Below are 19,051 nucleotides of genomic sequence, written 5' to 3'. Positions count from 1 at the left end.
CTTCTCTGAAGACGGCTTTTAATGGTGCAACTGCTACAAGCTAGAATCGTAACCCGACGGTTCGGACAGCCCTCCCGCAAACTGCCCGGGAAGAACGAAAGCGCAGAGGAGGCGATGGCCGGGGGCCGCTGGCTTTGCCGCCAACAAAGCCATGGCCAAAGCCGCTGCCCAGCCCCGGGGGTGAGAGCGCTCCAGAACCAGAGGCAGGGCTCAGTTTTGCTCCTTTCTCCCAGGGCTGAACAGAAGATCCCAAATCATTAAAGGAGCTAAAAATCAGGTTGGAAGATTGTAGGTTGAGGCCATCTCTGCATGAAACCCAGCAAAAGCAGTATCTGTGCTAGTCCTGTGCCAAAAGTAAGGCCTTCCCTCTAGCCAAAACAGTCCCTCGGGCACTCATCCCTCCCAAGAGCATCGGCAGCCCCTCGCTGCAGCTCCTGGGAAGGTGACAGTCAAATGCTACAGGTTTGCAGGAGAAGCCTTGCTATGAAGGCGAAAGAACGATCCCCTGGATCTGGCTGCGGGTTAGGAGTTTCCCTTGTTGCAAGCCAAGGGGATCTGTGCAGGGAAGCACGCATAGATTCCGGGGTGCTTGAAGAGGGCAGCATCACACCAGTTCTCCCTGAACCACCACTGGCCTGTCTGGGTGCTCCCAACACCTCCGAACCCGTTGCCTTTGGTCAGGATGGCAGCAGGGAGATGCTTGCCCCTGTCCTGATCTCCAGAGTCCTTCCTTCTGGCAGGAGACACTGCACACCAGTGCTGCGAGCAGTTCCTTCATCTGAGTTTCCCTGTAGAGCACTGAAGATGACTGGAGGGGACCCCTGGTCAAAGTGCTCCTTCCCTCTGTGGGGCTGGAACGGCAGCGCCCGGGATGGAGAGGAACAGCAGCCCTGGCTGCAGGCTCCTGCCGGCCGCGGCTGCAGAGCAAGGCTGGGTTTAGCCACGGACAGGCAGAGCCGAGCTGCCAGGGCAGCTCAGGGGGTGCTCACCCAGCCCCAGCGCTGCCGGGGGCTGCCCGGCACCACCACCACCGCTGCTGGAGGCAGCGAGGGGCAGGGTGCAGCTAGGAATCGGAGAGGCACAGGGCCTCCACGGCACTGCTCAGGCCCTGGCTCACCCCGCCGACGGCCAGCAGGCAGTTCCGGACCACGATGCTGGAGCAGGCGCAGCGCGGGGTGGGCATGGGGGGCAGGCTCTCCCACTTGTTCTTCTCGGGGTGGAAGGCCTCCGCGGACTCCAGGACGGTCGGCTGGTTTCCTGGAAGCACAAAGTGAGGCACTGGGTCACCTGGAAGGCACCAGCAAGCATCCCCCATCTGCGCCGGGACAGCGTCTGTACTCAGGACCCCATCCCCTTATTGGGTCTGTTTTCCCTGCTCCCTCAGGCCATCCAGGACCAGGATTTCTCCCCTCTACAACAATCACACGACTCACATATGCCTTTCAAGTGTTACCACCATCCCCAGTGCCTCACCTAGTCCTCCAGCAACGACAACTCTGCCTTTCAGGTAGCCAGCCACGAAGTCTGCTCGCCTTTTCTTCAGGTAGAAGGAGCGCTCCATCTTCATCCAGCCACCTGGGAGGGACAGGACAGAGCAGGCATTGCAGGAGCATCCGCTCCTGGGAAACCATCTGCCTCTCTGACCTCCTACTTGCTTATGGAAGTGCAGTTTTGCTGCTGCACCTTGGGGTAACAAAACCCCATGACAGCGGGGTCAGCTTCCTCGCCACCGTGTCAGGAGGGAGCTGTTGAACCCAGCTGCCTTGGGACCACGGTTTTCCCCCCTGCTGCCTTGACTTGTTAATCTTGACTGCAGGACTTCCTCTAGGCTGGGCTCAAGGCACCAGCGACCCAAGGATTCGGCAGATGAGAGCTCTGCGCTCTGCAAGGACAGCAAAGCCCCAAAGCACAGCCTTGCGTGCCACCCACCCTGCTCCTCTGGAAAGGACAGAGCTGGGACAGCCCCCACCTTGTTCCATGTCAAACATGTCCACGGTCCTCATGAACTTGGGCTGCCGGTAGAGCCGTCCCTGCCGCAGGCCCCCGAGACTGAAGAGTTTGTCTTCTGTGGGCACAAAGCTGGAGAAGGCCCTTTTGTTGGGGATGTTGGGAAACTTGGTCCATGACCTGGTCTCTGTGTCAAAGACCTCGAAGGCATTGATAGCGTACTTGGACTGCCTTCCACCTGGGGCAGGGGAGATGGAAAGAAAAGGGTCGGCTTGACTCACAGCTGATATGACATCCTCAGGTCTCAAGTCACCTGGATGAGGGCCTGCTGAGCCAGGTAACTTCCCACCCTTGCGCTCCCTCTCCTTTAACTGCAGGTTCATGACATAACAACACTTCATTTTTCAGCGCATCACACCCTCCCCTTCCCTCCACGCCAGCAGCAGCGGGTCGCTGGCACGGGAAGGTGTTTAGTATGCACCAGTTTAATCAAGACAAATTCACAGCAGAGCAGGGATCAGCGCTCAGGAAGCCTTTGCAATTCAGATGAGTTCAGCGCCAGTGCGATCCAGCAAGCCCCGGCCTCGCTCCTGATGGAGCGGCAGAGCCAGAGCAGCTGCTGCTACCACCGCCAAAGACGCGTATTATTCTTCCACCCATCAGATGCGGATGAATACAGCTATTCTCAGCTCAGATGCTCAGCGTGCCTTTGAAGGCAGAGCCTGTGCTCACTACTGGGCCCACAAACTGTTTGCCAGCAGCACGAAAACCGCAAAATAGATCAAAGTGTCTTTTCTGGTAACCCTAAAGAGAGCCAGGGCTGGCTGGCAGTCTGAGCGATCGTGACTCCTGCGTTTTGATCCTGATATGCCATTTGGCCACGAGCTAACAGCAACATTTCTCTGCCTTAGTTTCCCTTTCTGTAAGGCAAAACTAATGAAAATCGTCCCCTGCAAAAGGCTTGGTCCAGCATTGCCCAGCTACAGCAGGTCGCTCCTCTGCCAAAGGCAGACCCTTTGTGAAGCTGTGCGGTACTTTGCTGATATAAAATGCATAGAAGTATTTTTACTCACTAGTTGAGTCCAAGGGCTTTTAGTGCAGTTGCAGGACTGCAAATTCAGCAGGCGAAGAGCAGCTGTGCCCTCGGCTGCCAGCAGCCACGAATGGGCCCGGGACAGGGGAGGGCACTCGCCCGGCACAGAGCTGCTGCAAGACCTGCGAGCTCCCGGGGCGTTCAGGGGCTCTCGTGGCTGCTTGCCGTGGAGCGTAAATCCAAACCCAACACCAGCCCCACTCAAAACCTACAGCTGCAAGATTGGTATTCCTGAATGCATGAGAAAGCAGGCAGGGATGGAGAGGAGCGTTCCCAAAAGCCTCTTCCAGGAAGGTTCCTCAGCGCTCAGATCAAAGGAGCTGCTGCCTGATGAGGAGGAGGAGGAGGCAGGACTGCTTCTTACCCAGCACGTAGATCTTGGTGCCTCGCAGGAAGGACGTGGCAGCGTACCTGGGTGTGGGCATGGCTGCCAGCGACACCCAGATGTCCTTCAGCATGTCGTAGTGCTGCAGGTAGTTGTGTGGCCGCAGGTCAGACCCCATCCCACCAGCCGCATAGACTCTGTAATCTGGACAGGGCCAAGAAGCAAAACAATCCCACAAAATTATTATGGGAAAGCAGCAGAAATACCCCCCTGCAAAAACGCACGTGCCGTCATAGGATGTGGACCAGAACCGTTCACTCCCACCCCACTCCCCGTGTCTGTCCTGAGCTCCCAGCCCCGGGGCAGAGGGGAATGCCCCAACCTCCCGGTCCCCGCAGCAAGGCCGATGCTCTTCCCCCAGCCCCGCTCCCCCGTCCGGGGCTGCTGCTCCTCAGCTCAGCCCCTGCTTTGCCCCTCCGAGGTCTGGCACAGGATGGCGGCTCTGCGACCCGGACTGGGGGGCTCAGAGCCGAGACAAGGCACTGAGGCTACTTGTTCCTCACCAAATCCGTATCAGCAGTATCCATCTCTGGCTAATGGCAAACCTGGCTCTCCAAAACAAAACTCTACCTGCACAGCACCCACGTTATCTCCTTCAACAAGCACTTCATTCCACAGACAAGATTCAGGAGAGCAGCGAGAGCAGCCTTGCCCTTGTGAGCAGCCTTACAAGGCAGCTGAAAAAGCAGAGACCAGCCTGCGCGCTGCAAGGATTTGGGCGGCTGTTTCTGCTCCTGGCCTCTCACACCAAATTGACCCTGCCGTATCAGTCAGGCAAGCTTATACTCAGAGAGAAAATCATCTCCAAGATGGTAAACATTATTTTTAAACATTCCTTGACAGTAGCTTTTAAACCCACTTAAGCAAACAAACCAAGCGGCTTTCAAAGAAGCTGCCTGGAGATTAGATTCGTAATCTCAGGCACGGCGGGAAGCTGGCTGGCCTCAGGCACGCTGCTCGGGAGCACAGCAACCAGCCCCAGACTCTTCAAAGCACGGCAAAGCACGCTAAAGGAAATCAATGCTCCACGTCTCCGCTTAGAAACTAAAAAATGAGATAGGCTGATAAGGCAGGGCCTCACAGGCATTTAACGAGCCCTTTTTAAGGCAGTGGTTAAGCTTTCGGAGGGGAGCTACGCAGGAACGCCACACAAGGCCAGCTGCTGCCCCTCCTTGTGCAATGATTTGAGCCCATGACCGTGAAGCTGACCCTCTCCTGGCTGGTTCTGGGCTTGGACCAGAGATCTCTCTTCAAACCAAAGCTATTCTCTGCCTCTGAGACCTTCACCTCTGGCCCTGCAGCTCAGCCAGGTCCTCCCAGCCTGGCTACGCTCAGCCAGCAGCACCATTCCTATTTTTCCAGGATCTGCAGCACACAGTGACCAGAATTTGCCACAAAACCCTGGAGAAGTTTGATTTGAGACCCTGGAGCTTGAACCTGTCCAAAATACCCCCGGGTACCAGCACAGCCACGGCCCTCGTGGCTCCAGGGCTGACGATACAGAGCAACCCCCGGGTTTATCTGCTTTCGGCCGCTCACAGAACAGTCATCTTTAGCAGGTGGGATATGAAACATACACGGGGTTCAACTTGTAGAAGCACAGAAAAGGTTTTGGAGAACAACGTAACCCTGTGCCATTTCCCAGAAAGCTTTTGTGCCCGATGCATCAACCGTTGCTAACCCTCCCCATCCCACCTCCCTGCAGGCGTCCCTCCCTGCCCTGGAAGGACACAGTAAGAATTGAACCCTCCTTGCCTTTTGCTGTCACCGAGATGCCCATGGCCGCCTCTCTCAGCGAGTTCCTCTTCTTCCACTTGCCCTCATCTATGTTGTACATCTCCACTATCTTCAGTGGCATCTGATTCACTCCGACCCCTCCTATCACCATGATCCGCTTGCCCAAGGTGGCCACGGCCACCCCTGCCCGGGCCGTGGGCATGGGGGGCAGCGATGTCCACTGGTCGGCCTCGGGGGAGTAGACCTCGAAGCAGTCCATGGGGATGCCGTTGTCATCGCAGCCCCCGATGGCAAACACTTGCCCGCCAGCTTCCACCAGGGTCGAGTAGACCCTGCGGCTCGGGAGCGGGGCGAGGGTTTTCCACTGGAAGTCTTTGGTGTTAGCTAGCTCCATGGTGGCTGGCGGGGCGAGGCAGCATCGGTCCCTGTGCACAGGAGGGGGCTGGCTACGCTGCAAAACAGAGCAGAGAAGTGCCAGGGAAAACTGACAGAGAAACACGAAGTGCAAATGCCACCCTGCCCCTGGCAGGGCTGCAGGCAGCCAGGAGCAGAGCAGGGATGGGAGCATCCCTGTCGGGCAGCCTCCCACAGCCACCAGTCCCCTCTGCCACCCCCCGGCACACAGCAGCAGCGACCGGTACCTTTCATTGCGTCTCCATTAATCCTGCAGTTCCAGATCTGCCTCATGCAGAGACCGATCCTAAAAATAAAACAAAACAAAAGGGAGGGGGAAAAAAAAAAAAAAGGCAAGAGAGGTTGGAGTCAGTTTGTTATCCTGTTTCCTGAGCATCCCCGCCCCCAAGCGACATTCAAACCGAGGAGGCTGCAAGCCGTCTGCTCACTTCCCTGGCTGTTTTCCTGCCTGCTGGGAACTTTCCTTGCATCCTCCTTCCCTGACCTGGTTACTCCTCCCGACCCCTGCGTACCTCCCTCCTGCAGACCCGGGGAGGACCCGCTCCAGGAGCCCTGGGCTGGGAAAGGCGAAGGGCAGCGCTCACCCCTCCAGCCCTGAGTCCCAGGCTGCACCACGGAGCTGTAAGGCACCCAGCGAGCAGCCCAGGGAGGAGAGGCACAAGCTCTCGCTGGAAACCCACGGTCTTTTTCTCGTCTCCTCTCTCAGAATGGCCGTTAAGCATGCAGATGAGATTAATTAGTGCAGGAGGACAGAGAGAGGGCAAACGGAAAGGAACAAAGGCGGCAGCTTGCTCGCTCACCCAGCATGGAATAAGGTGCGTTTTGCACTGAGCATCTCCGCCTTCGTTGTGTAACTGGGGTGGTTTAACAATTGCCCTTCAAACAAAGTAAGATTTCTCTTTTCCCTTGCAGACGCAGCACGCGCTGTCTGCGCACACATCTGGAGACAGGGCTGGAGGGCAGAGGGAGCCGCCGCCAAAAACCCCCAAAGGCGGCACGCTCCTGGTCTAGGACAGTGTTGTTCCCTCTTCTCCCCAGGCACAGACTCCTGAGCCTTTTCCCCCTGGGTGCTGAGGTCCCCCTGAGCCCCTGAAGAGCTTCCCTGGCAGCAGAGCAGGGCGGGCTGGCTCTGCTTTTCTGTGGGCCGTGGTTTGGAAGTCCCTGGAGCAGAGGTTGGCTCCTGGCCCCACTCCTCTGCCTCCTGGCTGACACCCAGCCCCGGGCCAGCGCCTCAGCCCATCTGCTGCGTGGGGTTATTTTTTCTTCTGATACAGCAATGTGGATGTGGGGTGGGATGAAAGAGCCAACTTGCTGTCTCCTATCTAAGATACCTAAGCACAGATAAAGCAACCAACTGCCATGGCCCTTGGGTTTCTTAAGGGAATGGACGTCCTTCTCCCCAAAAGGAAAACCAGACTTGTTTCCTGCTGCTTCAGCTGGAGCAGAGAGTAAACAAGCGGGCTCTGCATAACTCCCTGGCCCAGGAACAGGTCATCTCCCCCGCACCCCACCACAGCACTTGCTCCTCAGGTCTGACCACAGCCCTTTGGCTCGCCGAGCCCTCTGACAGCCGGAACAGACAGCCTGTAGCTTAGCAACAGCCACCTACAGCCGCCTTTCGTCACCCGTCACTTTGGATGATCCGGCCGGGAATCCTGATGCTGTCTGGGGACCACAGCATGGAGCAATGATGCAGATCCCCCTGGAAGGGGAGAAGCCCGGGGGCACACGGGGTTGCACGCAGGGCAGAGGGGGCTGTTGCTACTGTACCCCAGACTCACCCTGCGTGTAGCACACTGGGGATGCCATTATTTCTCCTATAAATTCATGCCTGCTGTGTTCATCAGGTGAGTGGGGAGACAGAGGTGGCCCTCGGGCCGCAGCCAGGACCAGGGCATTTGCTGTTATCTCAGGCAGGTACAGCGCAGCATCCCCACAAACTCCTCACCTCTGCCTTGGGGGGCTCAGCCTGCAAGGACCGCAGCCTGCAGGGCCCAGCTGAAGGGGAGATCACTTTCCACAGTCGTGTTAGTTCCTACACCTCCTCTGAAAGTGTGAATTAGAGGAGGGTGATGGAAAAGCATCAGTGAAACACGTCTCAGACAACTGGACTGAGATCCGTCAAAATCACTTCATGTACAAATCTGAGCTGGCATGAAAACCAATCAATCCAAGTAGGGCTGTTTATTTTAACTTATTCCCCTAAATAAATTTCAGTAGTCAGCTAAACATCATTTTTATTGCATAAAGAACGTGGTTAATAAACCCGTAAGCACTCCTTGGGCTGTAGCCCTCCCGCAGCAGGACCCAGTACGGGCACATGCGCACATCCCCGGCACCGCGGGGGCTGCGGTACAAAGGAACACAAAGCAGCAATAAAAAGCAGCAGCAAGTCAAGCCACGCTTCCCATCGTCCCAGCAGCTGAGGAGAAAGGGGTGAACAACAGGCTAGATCAGCAGCTGCTGGCCTCCCCTCCCTTCGATCTGATGGGCATCGCCGCCCGCAGCTGGAGCAGCTCAGGGATTTTTGCCTTGGCAGTCTAAGCAGCTCTGGACTACTGCTTTCATGAATAATTTATTTTCTTTCCAGGTGAATTTTCATGCATTACCGTGGACAAATTCAGCATGGTCCAGCAAGAAAAGCAGAGCCAGCTCCTATTTCCAGGAGCGTGACAGATTTGCATCCTGACCTCCAAGAAGTCATTTTCCTGCCCTGTGCCTCAATTTCCAACTACAAAGCGCAGTCCTGGGATGAGACGCAATCAGCATCACTCAGATGTCTGACAGAAGCAGAACCTCATGGCTGGTGCCAGACAGTTTCTCCGCTGTCATTAAGGCTATCCAAAGCTCGAGCATAGTTGTCTAAAATTGCCTAAAAATTCTTTTTCAACATAGCAGCACACAGGGTGTGATTCAAAGCCCTTGGAGATGGGTGAGTATTACTGTGGAGTGCTGGGCAGGTCCTTCATGAGAACAGGCAGAGCCAAGACCTGCAAATTCAGCCCAGCTCTGGTCCCAGACAGCAGGAACCAGCGGATCCAGAGAGCCACCACCCTCAGCAGCAGCAATGCAAAGCTCTGCTTGAATTCAGCTGCCTTGGCATACACGTAATTTGCTATTCTTCTCTTTCATGCTCTTTAAAGAAAATCAAGGTCAGTCTGAAACCCTGTACCCACACCCTCTGTCTCCGTCTCTCCAGCATCACCTGAATCTCACTAGAAAGCAGTGCCAGCGCTGTGCCATAGGAGCTGGGAGCTGTCAAAATGTGCTGACCAAACACCCCCGTGCGCTGCAGCCATGTTCTCCTCCCCGGCAGAGGGAATTATCACTTCATTATACCAAACAAATTGGAAGCATTAACTTTTTTCTTAAATGGCTACATTAAAATCAAAATGAATGGTAATTGCTTTTCTATCAGAGGAGATGGCAGGCACGGTGCTGAGCCCGCTCTGGCACCCAGCCCTTACCCTTGCAGGACAGAAACCCCCGCTTGAAGAGCTCAGGGAGCAGCACAGCACCCACACCCCACCCGCCCCCAGGGTCTTTGTCAAGGGGCTATGGAGCATGGCTGGGCAGGGAGAGCCCCACAGCACCCACCGAGAGGGGGACAGGGCAGGGAGAGCCCCACAGCACCCACTGAGAGGGGGACAGGGCAGGGAGAGCCCCACAGCACCCACTGAGAGGGGGACAGGGCTCCGGTGGGAGAGGGGGACCTCTCGGCACATGGGGCTCAGCTCCCTGCACTGTACCACCCCGATGCTCCCTCCAAGGAGAGGCCATTCCTCACCCCGCGGGTTACATCAGGCTCATTTTAGAGAGCTCCTGGTTTATTAGAGAGCTCCTGGTTTAGTGGCATTTATTACCTGCAATGATTTATGATTTATAAAAGAGAGACACTGGTGGGTATTAAAGTGATAGACGGGCTGAACAGGGGAGAGAGATCTTGGTGCTGCTGAGTGCAGCTGCTTTTGCTTTCCTTCCCATCTCGCCTCTCTCCAGGATTTGGAAGTTCTCCCGCTCCAGGTGGGAGATGTGCGCAGCTGCGGGGGGCCAGCACGCAGCCCAGCCCCAGCCCAGATCTCCGCCCTCCAGCCATCAGGGTGCACTACCCTAAATATTGCATTGCAACGCCACTGCACGAGCACAGAGTGAAAGGGGTCCTATTTACACCTCTCCACATTGAAGGAAATGCAAAAAGACCCCAGAAGATGAAAAGCCACTAAGATACTCCCAAATCTTCTATTTTTAGTGCTCATGCTGAGGATATCTACCCCCAAGACATCATTGTACACCCCCCCAGCCACACTTAGGCATAACACACACTCCCTCCAGGGAGGAGCTCAGGGCTAGAAACAGAAAGAGACCCCAACTCCTCACCCAGCCTGAGGCAGATACAGCTCCCTAGGAACGGATCCTGTACCACGTTTGTCCAACTTGCTCTGAAAAGCCTCCGGCACCTCTGCAGCCCCCGCGGCGGATCACTGCTGTGCCTCACCGAGCATCACCCGCTCAAACCCTCGCTTCAGGGACACCACAAAGATCCAGGAGACAACCGTGCTTCTTCCTGGCATCCCGTCACAAGTTCACCCGAGCCCTATCCAGCTGACCCGCGGCTTCGCTGACTTCAGCAGTGTGACCCTGGATTTCCATCGCCGGACCTGGGGACGGGTCAGACCCAGGACGCCCGTCACAGCCCCATCAGGAGCTGTGCTCCCAGAACATCCCTGCTCCCCACATCTCCCACCTGCCAAACACCCATGTGCTCCTTGCTGTCACCAGGAGCAGGTTAAAACAGAGACGCAGACAGCCACCAGCCTGATGGAGAAGCCTATTAAAGAAACTACTCCTTTCAGAGAAAAAGCTCTTGTACTCACCTAAATGTCACCTCGGATAAGCACAGGGCAGTCCTGCCGTGTGCCAGCCGACACAAGAAAAGGAGCTGCAAAGCTGAGCTGAAAATAGCCTGACATCCAGCCAGCACCACTAGCCAGAGCGGCAACGATTCCCACCGCTCTGGGGCCGGGTGTCAGAGAGGCAGGAACAGGGGCGACAATATGCTGGAAATAGCACACAAACGCCGAGACGAAATCACAGCTCCTGCCCCTCAGCACCAGGCAGGAGGGAGCAGCTTCATTTCAGCTCTGTCTTGGCTGCCTGCACTCTATTAAATAAAAAGCAGGGAGAGATGACACAGCACAGACTCGATGAAGACAGCTAAAAGGAGATGATTCAGTGCAGGGAACCCATTTCTGTCCCAAGGAACAGTCATGGTACAGGGCCAGGAGGGGGGACACGGAGCAGAGATCCCCAGGAATTGCACCCTCTGCCAAGGAGGGGTGCCAGGCACAGCCCAGCTCCCCCCTGCCTGCTCCTGACTCTCTTCCCAGTGCAATTCCAGGTTACAGCAGCACTCGGGTGCTTTCCCAGTGCTGCTCCAGGATCCAGTCCACAGTCTGGAGCAGGGACCGGCCCCTGGGAAGTGTTGGTCCTCTGTGGCTCAGCTCTTCTGCTCCCAGCGTGACCCCAGGCCACTCAGCACTGCTCACCTGCCCCGAGGGGCAGAGAGGTGATGGGTGCTAGGTACGGGATGCCCGGGATGCTGCGCACAAGGCCCAGGCTCTCCTGGCACCTTGGTACCTGCTCTCTCCAGGGCTGGGTGCTCCTTCACCCACGCAGGGAAGCCGCTTGCTCCCAGGTCAGCTGGGATCGGGGCAGGTAGGGACCCCACATCTGCCCCTCCACAAAAACCCAAGGGAACTACCTGCAGCTGGAGCCGCTTGATATCACCAAAACATCCTATATTGGCTAGAATCAGGGGTTTTATCAAAACAAAAACCGGCAAGTGATGAGAAAGGAGGGTAAACACGGTGATAGCTTGCTTTATGCTGTTTTCACCTACGCTGGAGGTTTGCAGGATACAGCGCATCTCAAATAACACATCGGAAAGTTTCAGATGTGGGAGCAGCACCTAAACCTCCCCGTTAATCATTGTAATTGAAGTCAGCTGCTTTTCCTCCTAGAAGCACATAAATGTCCTGGTGTAACTACCCTTTGCACTGCCAGATAGATTAGCACAGCATGAAGAGGCCCTGTCCCTGTGGGCCCAGGTACCAACCTTGGCTGTAGGAAAAAAAAAAAAGCATCCTTATATGTAAAGACACAGCCAACAAGAAACAACGTTCACGGGGGCAGATTTTTCCAGGAAGCTCTAAGCCCACGTTTCCCCCCGCTCAGCACCCAGAAGGAACCCACAGATCCCTCCTGCTCCAGGGAGAAGGCTCACTTCTCAGCCATCCTACGAAGAACAGATTTTCAGAGGAGCCCAGCACCCCAAAACCCCTTCGTACAATAGCCCAGAGAGCTCGGCACCCCCACAGACACGGCTCTCTCCAAACCCTCACTGCTTATTTGACGTTCTTAGTGGGATCAGGGTCTTTGGAAAAGTCTGGCACCTTTGTAACATCCCCAGCATGGGAGAAGCCCAAGCTCTCGTCCCAAATAGTCGCTCTCATTTCTTGGTGGCACTCAGAACAAGATACATACAGCCTTTCTATCAGCTTTAACTATTTAACTAACACAGTCCCAGCCCACAAGGTCATGTAATACCAAGTCTAGGTTTTCAAGTAACTCCAACTTTTAGGTAGAAAAGGCTTTAAAAAAGCCTTTGAAAACTGGGGACTCTGGTGCCTTTACTTGTCCCTTGCTGAAACCCTGGCAGCTGAGGCTTTAAACGGAACGGGCATGAAATTTTCAGTCTGGTATTTCTGACCTCTCTTCACACTGAATCAAGTTTCCTTGCCATAGTAACAGCTACCCAGAAAAATAACAACAAAAAAAATCCACTAGTTCCCTGCCTTTCTCTGCAAACTACCCAGCTGGCAGAAGAGCCTGTTTAGTTAGAAGGCAAGAGAAGACACATTACAATTGTAAGAGAATTAATTGTACCAAGCAAAGAAAAAGCAGCGGCACTCACAAGCAGCTCGTTTCATTCCCTCTGCTCCTGAGCATCCCTCTTTGCAGACGTACGTAGGTGCGGTTCGAACGCGAAGACGGCGGGCTGTGACCGATCTGACCTCCTCCCCAGCTTCACCCCTTCCCCCCGTTACCAGTCCCTCGAGAGCCTTTTCAGCCTCATCATGCCAAATGCAATTTCCTGAGGTTGCTAATAGGAGGAAGGCAGGGAGGTCATGGAAGGAAATATTCCACAGCTAACAGCACAGCCGTCGTGCATCAGAAGGGTGCCAGGAGCTTTAGCAGGCCCCGGGACAGGGAGAAAAGAGGTTTCATTTTTTGGCGCTCATTAGCACAGGGAAAGAGCCCAGACCATCCTTTTTTTTCTGGGTGGGCTGAAGAATCAGCAGAACAAGGGAAGATTTATTCACGTGGCAGTTCGTCTCAAGAGAGAGTTATAATTTCATCAAGACAAAAGCTACCCCACCCGCGGGACGGCAGGGTGCCCCTTCCCTGGTCCCACTCCCCGCAGCATCCTGCATCCCCTCCCCTTGCCCCTGCCGGCTGCCTCTGCTCCCTGCACAAACAGCCTCTCTCTTTTGCACGGGGCAAATACAGAAGGTCTTTTTCAAGCCCTGCAGTCTCTCTGGTTATGTTTATAAAGCTCCTGCTACTCCGTATTTAGGCTGCATCCCTCCGCAGGGAATGTAAAGAGCTTGGGCCACATCTCAGCTGGGGGTAGCTCAGCGCACACCCCCATCGCTGCCTGAGCTGCCAGGGCCTGCTCAGGGAGAGAGGCTGAAAAGATGGGATTTGGGGACTATGGGGGGGTGGGAAGAAAAAAAAAAGTAAGGAAAAAAAATATCCTCCTTAACCCACTTTTTTTTTGGGGGGGGGAGGGGAACACAAACTCAAAGCTTTGTTTCTGGTTGCTTATTAAAAGCCTGGCCTGCCCCTGGCAGAAAGCTGTCCTCCTCCAAAGCATCCCCCCAGTAACCCGCTGACCTCCAGCCAGAAACACCCTCCCTCCTGCCAGGAGAGCCTGGAAAGCGCGGGTGTACTCACAGCTCCTGGGAAGCCGCGCCGAGTCCAGGTGGAGCATGGCGCTCTGCTAGAAACGCTCTTCAACACCCAAATCCTCAGTACCCACAGAGCATCCCCCTCCTCCCCGGCTGCCTCCCGCACCCTCCGTCCCTCCCTGCACCCCACAGCGCTGGCGAGGGGGACGCGAGCGGCGATGGGAGCAGCCGGGGCTGGAAGGGCTGCGTGGGAGGGATGCGAGGGGAGAGAAAGAATTAGCATAAATCCAGCGGCCCTAATCTTCACCCTCGCGGAGATGTAGGACAATTAAGAGGGAGAGCGTTTCCCCATCTGGTCTTTTCCTCCGTGCCGGCAGCCGGGGCTGTGCGTGCGTGCGTACACACTGCATTCCCAGACCCATACTGAAGCCTTTTATGGCTCCCCACGCTTGCACAGGATGGGCTGTGACAGCGGCTCTCCCCCCGCCAGCCCTCCCCGCCTGCAAAAACAAAACTCCAAGAAAAGGGAGGCAGACAGACGAAAATAGGAGCTGAAAAGTAGGAGCTGCTTCTGAGAAGCGGCAGAGACCCAAGACCGCTGCGGCGTTCCCTGGGCTGCGGCAGGACCTGCTCTGGGAAGGGCTGGGGCTCAGCCCCAGGCTGGGTCCCAGTTGCGGCCGGGGAGACCAGAGCCCAGCACTGGTGTGCACGTCCGACAGGCACCCACCCCGCGGTAACGAGGGCACAGGGAGGGGGTTCAGGCAGCAGCTGGACCCCAGGACTTCTGCTGTCTGCAGCTCTGGCTCCAGATGTCCCATAAAGAGCATGCCGTGCTCTGAGGTTGCAGAGGCAGCGTTAGGATGTAGGACCCTTTGAGCCCTGGTCTTCTCCAGGGAAGATGTTTCCAGCCTGCCGCTTGTCCTGGGGTTTTGCTTCCCTGACCCGCTTCTCTATTCTTCTCCTAAAGGTGTTGCAGAATAACTTTGCAGAAAAATCATTTCTAAGCAAAAGCCAGGAGAAAGATCCTTTCAACATGTCTTCCATCGAGCTTCAAAGCTCCTCCCCAGAGACGCATTTGCAGTTCAGCCCAGCAGATGTTTCTAATCCTTCAGGAACCCCCTGAGCTCTGAAAGTCCCTGACACCCCCAGGGATTTCTGCTCCTTTCAGCGCTGTGCTCGTACAGCTTTCCCCGCCGGCGCAGAGCAACGCGCACGCCTGACTCGGGGCACGGCCGGTACCTGTGCAGCAGCATCAGGTGCTCGAGCACTCAACAGCCTTCGAACCTGCAACTTCGAGAGCTGGAAGAGTCTCGTGTTTTCATCTTGGAGCAACTCGCTTCTCCGGTGGCCACTTCTCTGCAGCCTGGACCAGTGACGGTCTCCAGAGGTGGCCAGAGAAGGTTTCAAGTCCAGCCCTGGCTTGCAAAAGCCCCTTGGTGTTGACCCCAATTCAGGCCCATAATGATCCAGACAAGGTTTATTCTTGCCAATAGCTCATGCTGGTTGAGACAGGAAACTATTTTAAAGCAGCTCTAGCCATAAAATAAGAAAAATGAGGAAATCAACAAGAAGTTGAGTCAAATAACTCTACATAAAGCGAATTCTCATCCCCTACCAGCTATTTTAATCTCCTGTTAGCTTTCCAGTGGGAGGATTCAATTTGCATTTAAATAAAAACCTCAAGTGCAGGGCCAATCTAACATTAAGATGTTCATTACAAAGGCATTCACCTCTTAAGAAATTTTAAAAGACCCCATCAAACTGGATTTTAACAGGGGGGCTATTAGCAGTCTGGCATTTTGGGGCACTTAGTATTTGTAAGTTATTATTATTTACCAGACTGTTCACAGATGAGTCCAGGCAGCTCTGAACGAAGGTTTCCAGCAAGCTTGCAAGCTCCCTGCTTACAACCCAGGAGGTAAAAAGAAATGTCAGGAAAGGTTTTCTCAGACCACTGAAGAGCTGAGCGCAGAAAGCTCAGTTTCATGGGGGTAGAGAGGACGGGGAAGGAGGGGAGGCCCCAGGAGGCAGCCGATGAGATGCGCTGGTGCTCAAGCCACAGGCTGGCAGCTCCTCTCAGAGTAGAATCATGGAATCGTTAAGGTTGGAAAAGACCCTTAAGATCATCGTGTCCAACCGTTAGCCCAGCACTGCCAAGCCCACCACTAAACCATGTCCCTCAGCACCACATCTACCCATCTTTTAAATCCCTCCAGGGATGGAGACTCCACCACTTCCCCGGGCAGCCTGGGCCAGGGCCTGACAGCCCTTTCGGGGAAGAAGTTTTTCCTAATATCCAACCCAAACCTGCCCTGGCGCAGCTTGAGGCCGTTCCCTCTCGTCCCATCGCTTGTTACTGGGGAGAAGAGACCGACCCCACCTCACTCCAGCCATGAAACCACGGGGCTCCCGCGCTGCCCAGCAATGGGTGACCTTTACAGATGATGGTGGAGAAGGGGCTGTTGCAGACCGCAGCTGGCCCTTGCAATCGGGTTACACAGTGGTTTCCATTCTAAAACCGGTGGGAAATTGTGGTTTACAGAGCCCACTGAAACACAGCAGCAGGCTGGGGTTTCAAACCATTTGGGGCCCAAACAGGACCTTGGCTCAGGACACTGGGTTTGGTCCCAGGTGGATTTTTGGTTGGTTGGGTAATTTTTGTGAGTTTTTTTTTTGTTTGGTTGGTTTTAGGTTTTTTACGTTGCTGTTTGATCTCGAGCCCTTTATCTCCTTTCCATTTTCCTTCCCGCTTTTTGTCTGCCTGTTTCACCCCTTGGTTCGTGGCTGCGGCTGGGCTCCCCGTGCTGTGCGGACAGCACCTGGCGAGCACCGGGCTTCTCGGGTCAGCCGGGGCCTCCGGCTGGCAGCAGAAACGCAATGGATTGTGATAAAATGGGGAGCGGAGACGGCGCTGACACAGAGCAGGGCCCTGGCAGAACTCCGCCAGGAAGCCTTGATCATCTTTGTCCTCGTAGTCCTACGTATCTGATGCTAACAACTGTTATTAAAACAAACACTCTTTCATCTTCATAAGCATTTAATTCACCCCATTAAAAACAAAACAAAGTAAACCCAAGGGACCCCTTGATGACCTTTCACTTGCCAGTGCCATTGCTTAGATCAATGCGAGCAGCCTTACCTTCCCACGACGAACAGTCTGCGCCACGTCAACACCTGCAAAAGAGAAGAGAAATGAGAGACGAAGGCAGGGGAGGAGGAAGGGTTTAAATTGGATAAAAGCATGGAGACAGGTACAGCAGCTTGGCTGTAAAGCCCCAGGTGTTCAGTCCCCGAGTGCCTGGTGGATGAGTCAGACCCGACGGGCTGGAAAATAACTGTCTGCCTCGGAAGGAGAGAGCTTACGCAAGGCGCTGCAGAGACCCGAGCCCTCGTACAAAGGCAGGCGTTGGCCGCGCTCAGCAGACGCTTTTTGAACAGTGCAAACTGCGTGGTGCTACGGCCAGCGAGCCCTTCCCGCGGCGCGGGGCTTGCGCTGGAGAGGGACGCACCCCGCCACCACCAACGGCTCGGCCAGCGGAGCCACCATCGCCAGGTGGCCAACAGCACGAGGGAAGCGGGGCTTACCCTCCTCCCGATGGCATTTTACCTGGCCGCGTCTCACTTGCTGCCTAAGGAGACCTCCTGAAGAACTTGTAGGACGTGGAAGGCACAGGGACACTCCAGATTTGCACCTTGAAAAGGGAAAAAACTTCTCCAGGCTGCTTAGAAATGATAAAGGCGGCATCACTGTAAAGGAAAAAAAAAAAAAAAATATAGTCCTGAAAACCTGTAGCAGTTTCCTGCAATTCAACATCTGTTTCCATGGGAACAGCAGGAGAGTTGCAGGACTTCCTGCAAATTACACAAATAAGCCAAACAGTAACGTTTTGTTTTCTTCTTTCTTACCTGCATCACTTCAGGTTGAGTCAACGCAATCCAAGGAGCACTCTTGACCAGAATGCTTCTCCTAAGTGTTTGGGAAAGGCGTGTTGAGCTGCAACAAGTGGGCCCGGAGGGAAAAAGCAGCAAAAAGAACCCCCAGAGCCCCAGTGAGAAAATTTTCTTTTAGAAGAGATCAGGAACTTACAGATAGAGGAGAAAAACATGCAAGAGGACCGAGAGCTGCCCATGCATCGGCTGGTGCCAGCAGCCCCCGGTGCTGCTGCCCACCGGGGACCCTGCTCTGGCACCAGCAGTGGAGAGCAATGCAGGGGGACTGGAGACAGCATTCAGTCCTCCCCTGTCATTTCTTCCAGAGATTTGGCAACCTGACAGTTAATTAACTAGTTAATTAATTAATTCTCCCTCCTGCAGGGCCCTGAGCTGGTTACAGTGCAGATAGTCACCTTAATATGTGGAGACAGGAGCCAAGAGCTTCAGGATCTCTCAATCAGAATATTTAACCCCGGGGGAGAAGTCCACCAGCTGTGTTTGCCCCTTTGACAAACACGGAGAGACATCATTTCAGGGCGGACAGGCACTTTGAAAAGACAGTTGCTGGGGGGGGAAAAAAAAAACCAACCAAACCAAAAACGAACAGAAAAACCCCCACACACGCACAGTAACATTCAAAATTAGCTAGTTAGAAGAATTTCAGCAGCAGCATGAAAGAGCTTTAAGCTGTCTAACTAGTCAGGCTATGGCTGCATCTGGCTTTGCATGCTTTTTATAAAAACAAAACAAAAGTCCATGTTTATATACAACTGGGAAAAAAAGCTGTTTATTCCCAGGAAGAGGGTTTATGCCAGACATAGCAGCGCTGGGAACAGCTGATCTCCACGCAGCGGCACCAGAGTAATAGACCTCTGAAATAAAGCAGCGGTTTGCTGGTATCGCAGGCTGCATCTCTTCCGTGGTCGCCACCAGAGCGTCTGTTTAACAGAGGATCACATCTGCCTTCCCGACCGGCCCGGCAAGAGGCGGCGTATTCCAGTGCAGGGTACAAAGTGCCTGGGGTTTGCCGCAGAGCGTGTCCAGCTCTGAGCAGGGGCTGAACGCCTGAGCACGAAAAGGGACTTCGAACCGCGGTGTTTTGTTCCCCGGTCTTCAAAGGCAGCCAAGGTTAATCATTCATGGACCAGGCGGCGATAAGAGACGAGAGCAGACTGTGTAAAGAATGGATTTGAAAGGGGGATGTGGGTAAAAAATGTCAGTGTATAGTTCTCATTTTCTATAAAAGAAATAATTTTTAATATATTTTGGTGAATTAACTCCTAATCTGCCCCAAAATTTTTCATTTAAACTGCAGAGAACATCGTTTTTCTTTCCTTTGGGGGTTAAACATTGAAGCCTTGTGATGTAAAAAGAGAAAAGAAAGACCAGTTTGAAAATGAAATGCTTTCAGAAGCCAAGATGCTTTCTTTCAAAGGTTGCCATAATGAAACACTTCTATTTCTCAGAACCCGTCTGTCTCTTGTTTTGCTGATCCCCAGAGCTAAGTGCATGGGCAAATGTATTAATCTGTAACAATGTATTTTTGACCAATTCTCCCTGGATTAAGAAGCT

General features: G+C 54.4%; 1 protein-coding gene across 5 annotated transcripts; it reads right to left on the bottom strand.

Annotated features, from left to right (window-relative positions):
- KLHDC8A (kelch domain containing 8A) lies at positions 1 to 17,179 on the bottom strand. Of its 5 annotated transcripts, XM_087762065.1 has the most exons (9): positions 17,154 to 17,179; positions 16,686 to 16,720; positions 5,804 to 5,862; positions 5,181 to 5,613; positions 3,405 to 3,569; positions 1,970 to 2,185; positions 1,474 to 1,575; positions 1,118 to 1,257; positions 1 to 917 (listed from the first exon to the last, which is right to left on the bottom strand). In XM_087762065.1, the coding sequence occupies exons 4-9, from the start codon at positions 5,554 to 5,556 to the stop codon at positions 678 to 680; spliced, it is 1,239 nt and encodes a 412-aa protein (XP_087618191.1). In that variant the 5' UTR covers positions 5,557 to 5,613; positions 5,804 to 5,862; positions 16,686 to 16,720; positions 17,154 to 17,179; the 3' UTR covers positions 1 to 677. The 5 variants fall into 5 exon arrangements, with proteins under 5 accessions (XP_087618191.1, XP_087618190.1, XP_009463868.2 ...); XM_087762064.1 differs by lacking the exons at positions 16,686 to 16,720; positions 17,154 to 17,179 and adding an exon at positions 14,274 to 14,588; XM_009465593.2 differs by lacking the exons at positions 16,686 to 16,720; positions 17,154 to 17,179 and adding an exon at positions 13,593 to 13,938.
- Positions 17,180 to 19,051: the final 1,872 nt, after the last annotated feature.

This window comes from Nipponia nippon, unplaced genomic scaffold (genome assembly GCF_047370975.1).
Source record: "Nipponia nippon isolate SJK-2023a ecotype South Korea unplaced genomic scaffold, ASM4737097v1 scaffold_25, whole genome shotgun sequence".
Classification (NCBI taxonomy): Eukaryota; Metazoa; Chordata; class Aves; order Pelecaniformes; family Threskiornithidae; genus Nipponia; species Nipponia nippon.
This window is presented reverse-complemented; position numbering and strand designations above follow the sequence as displayed.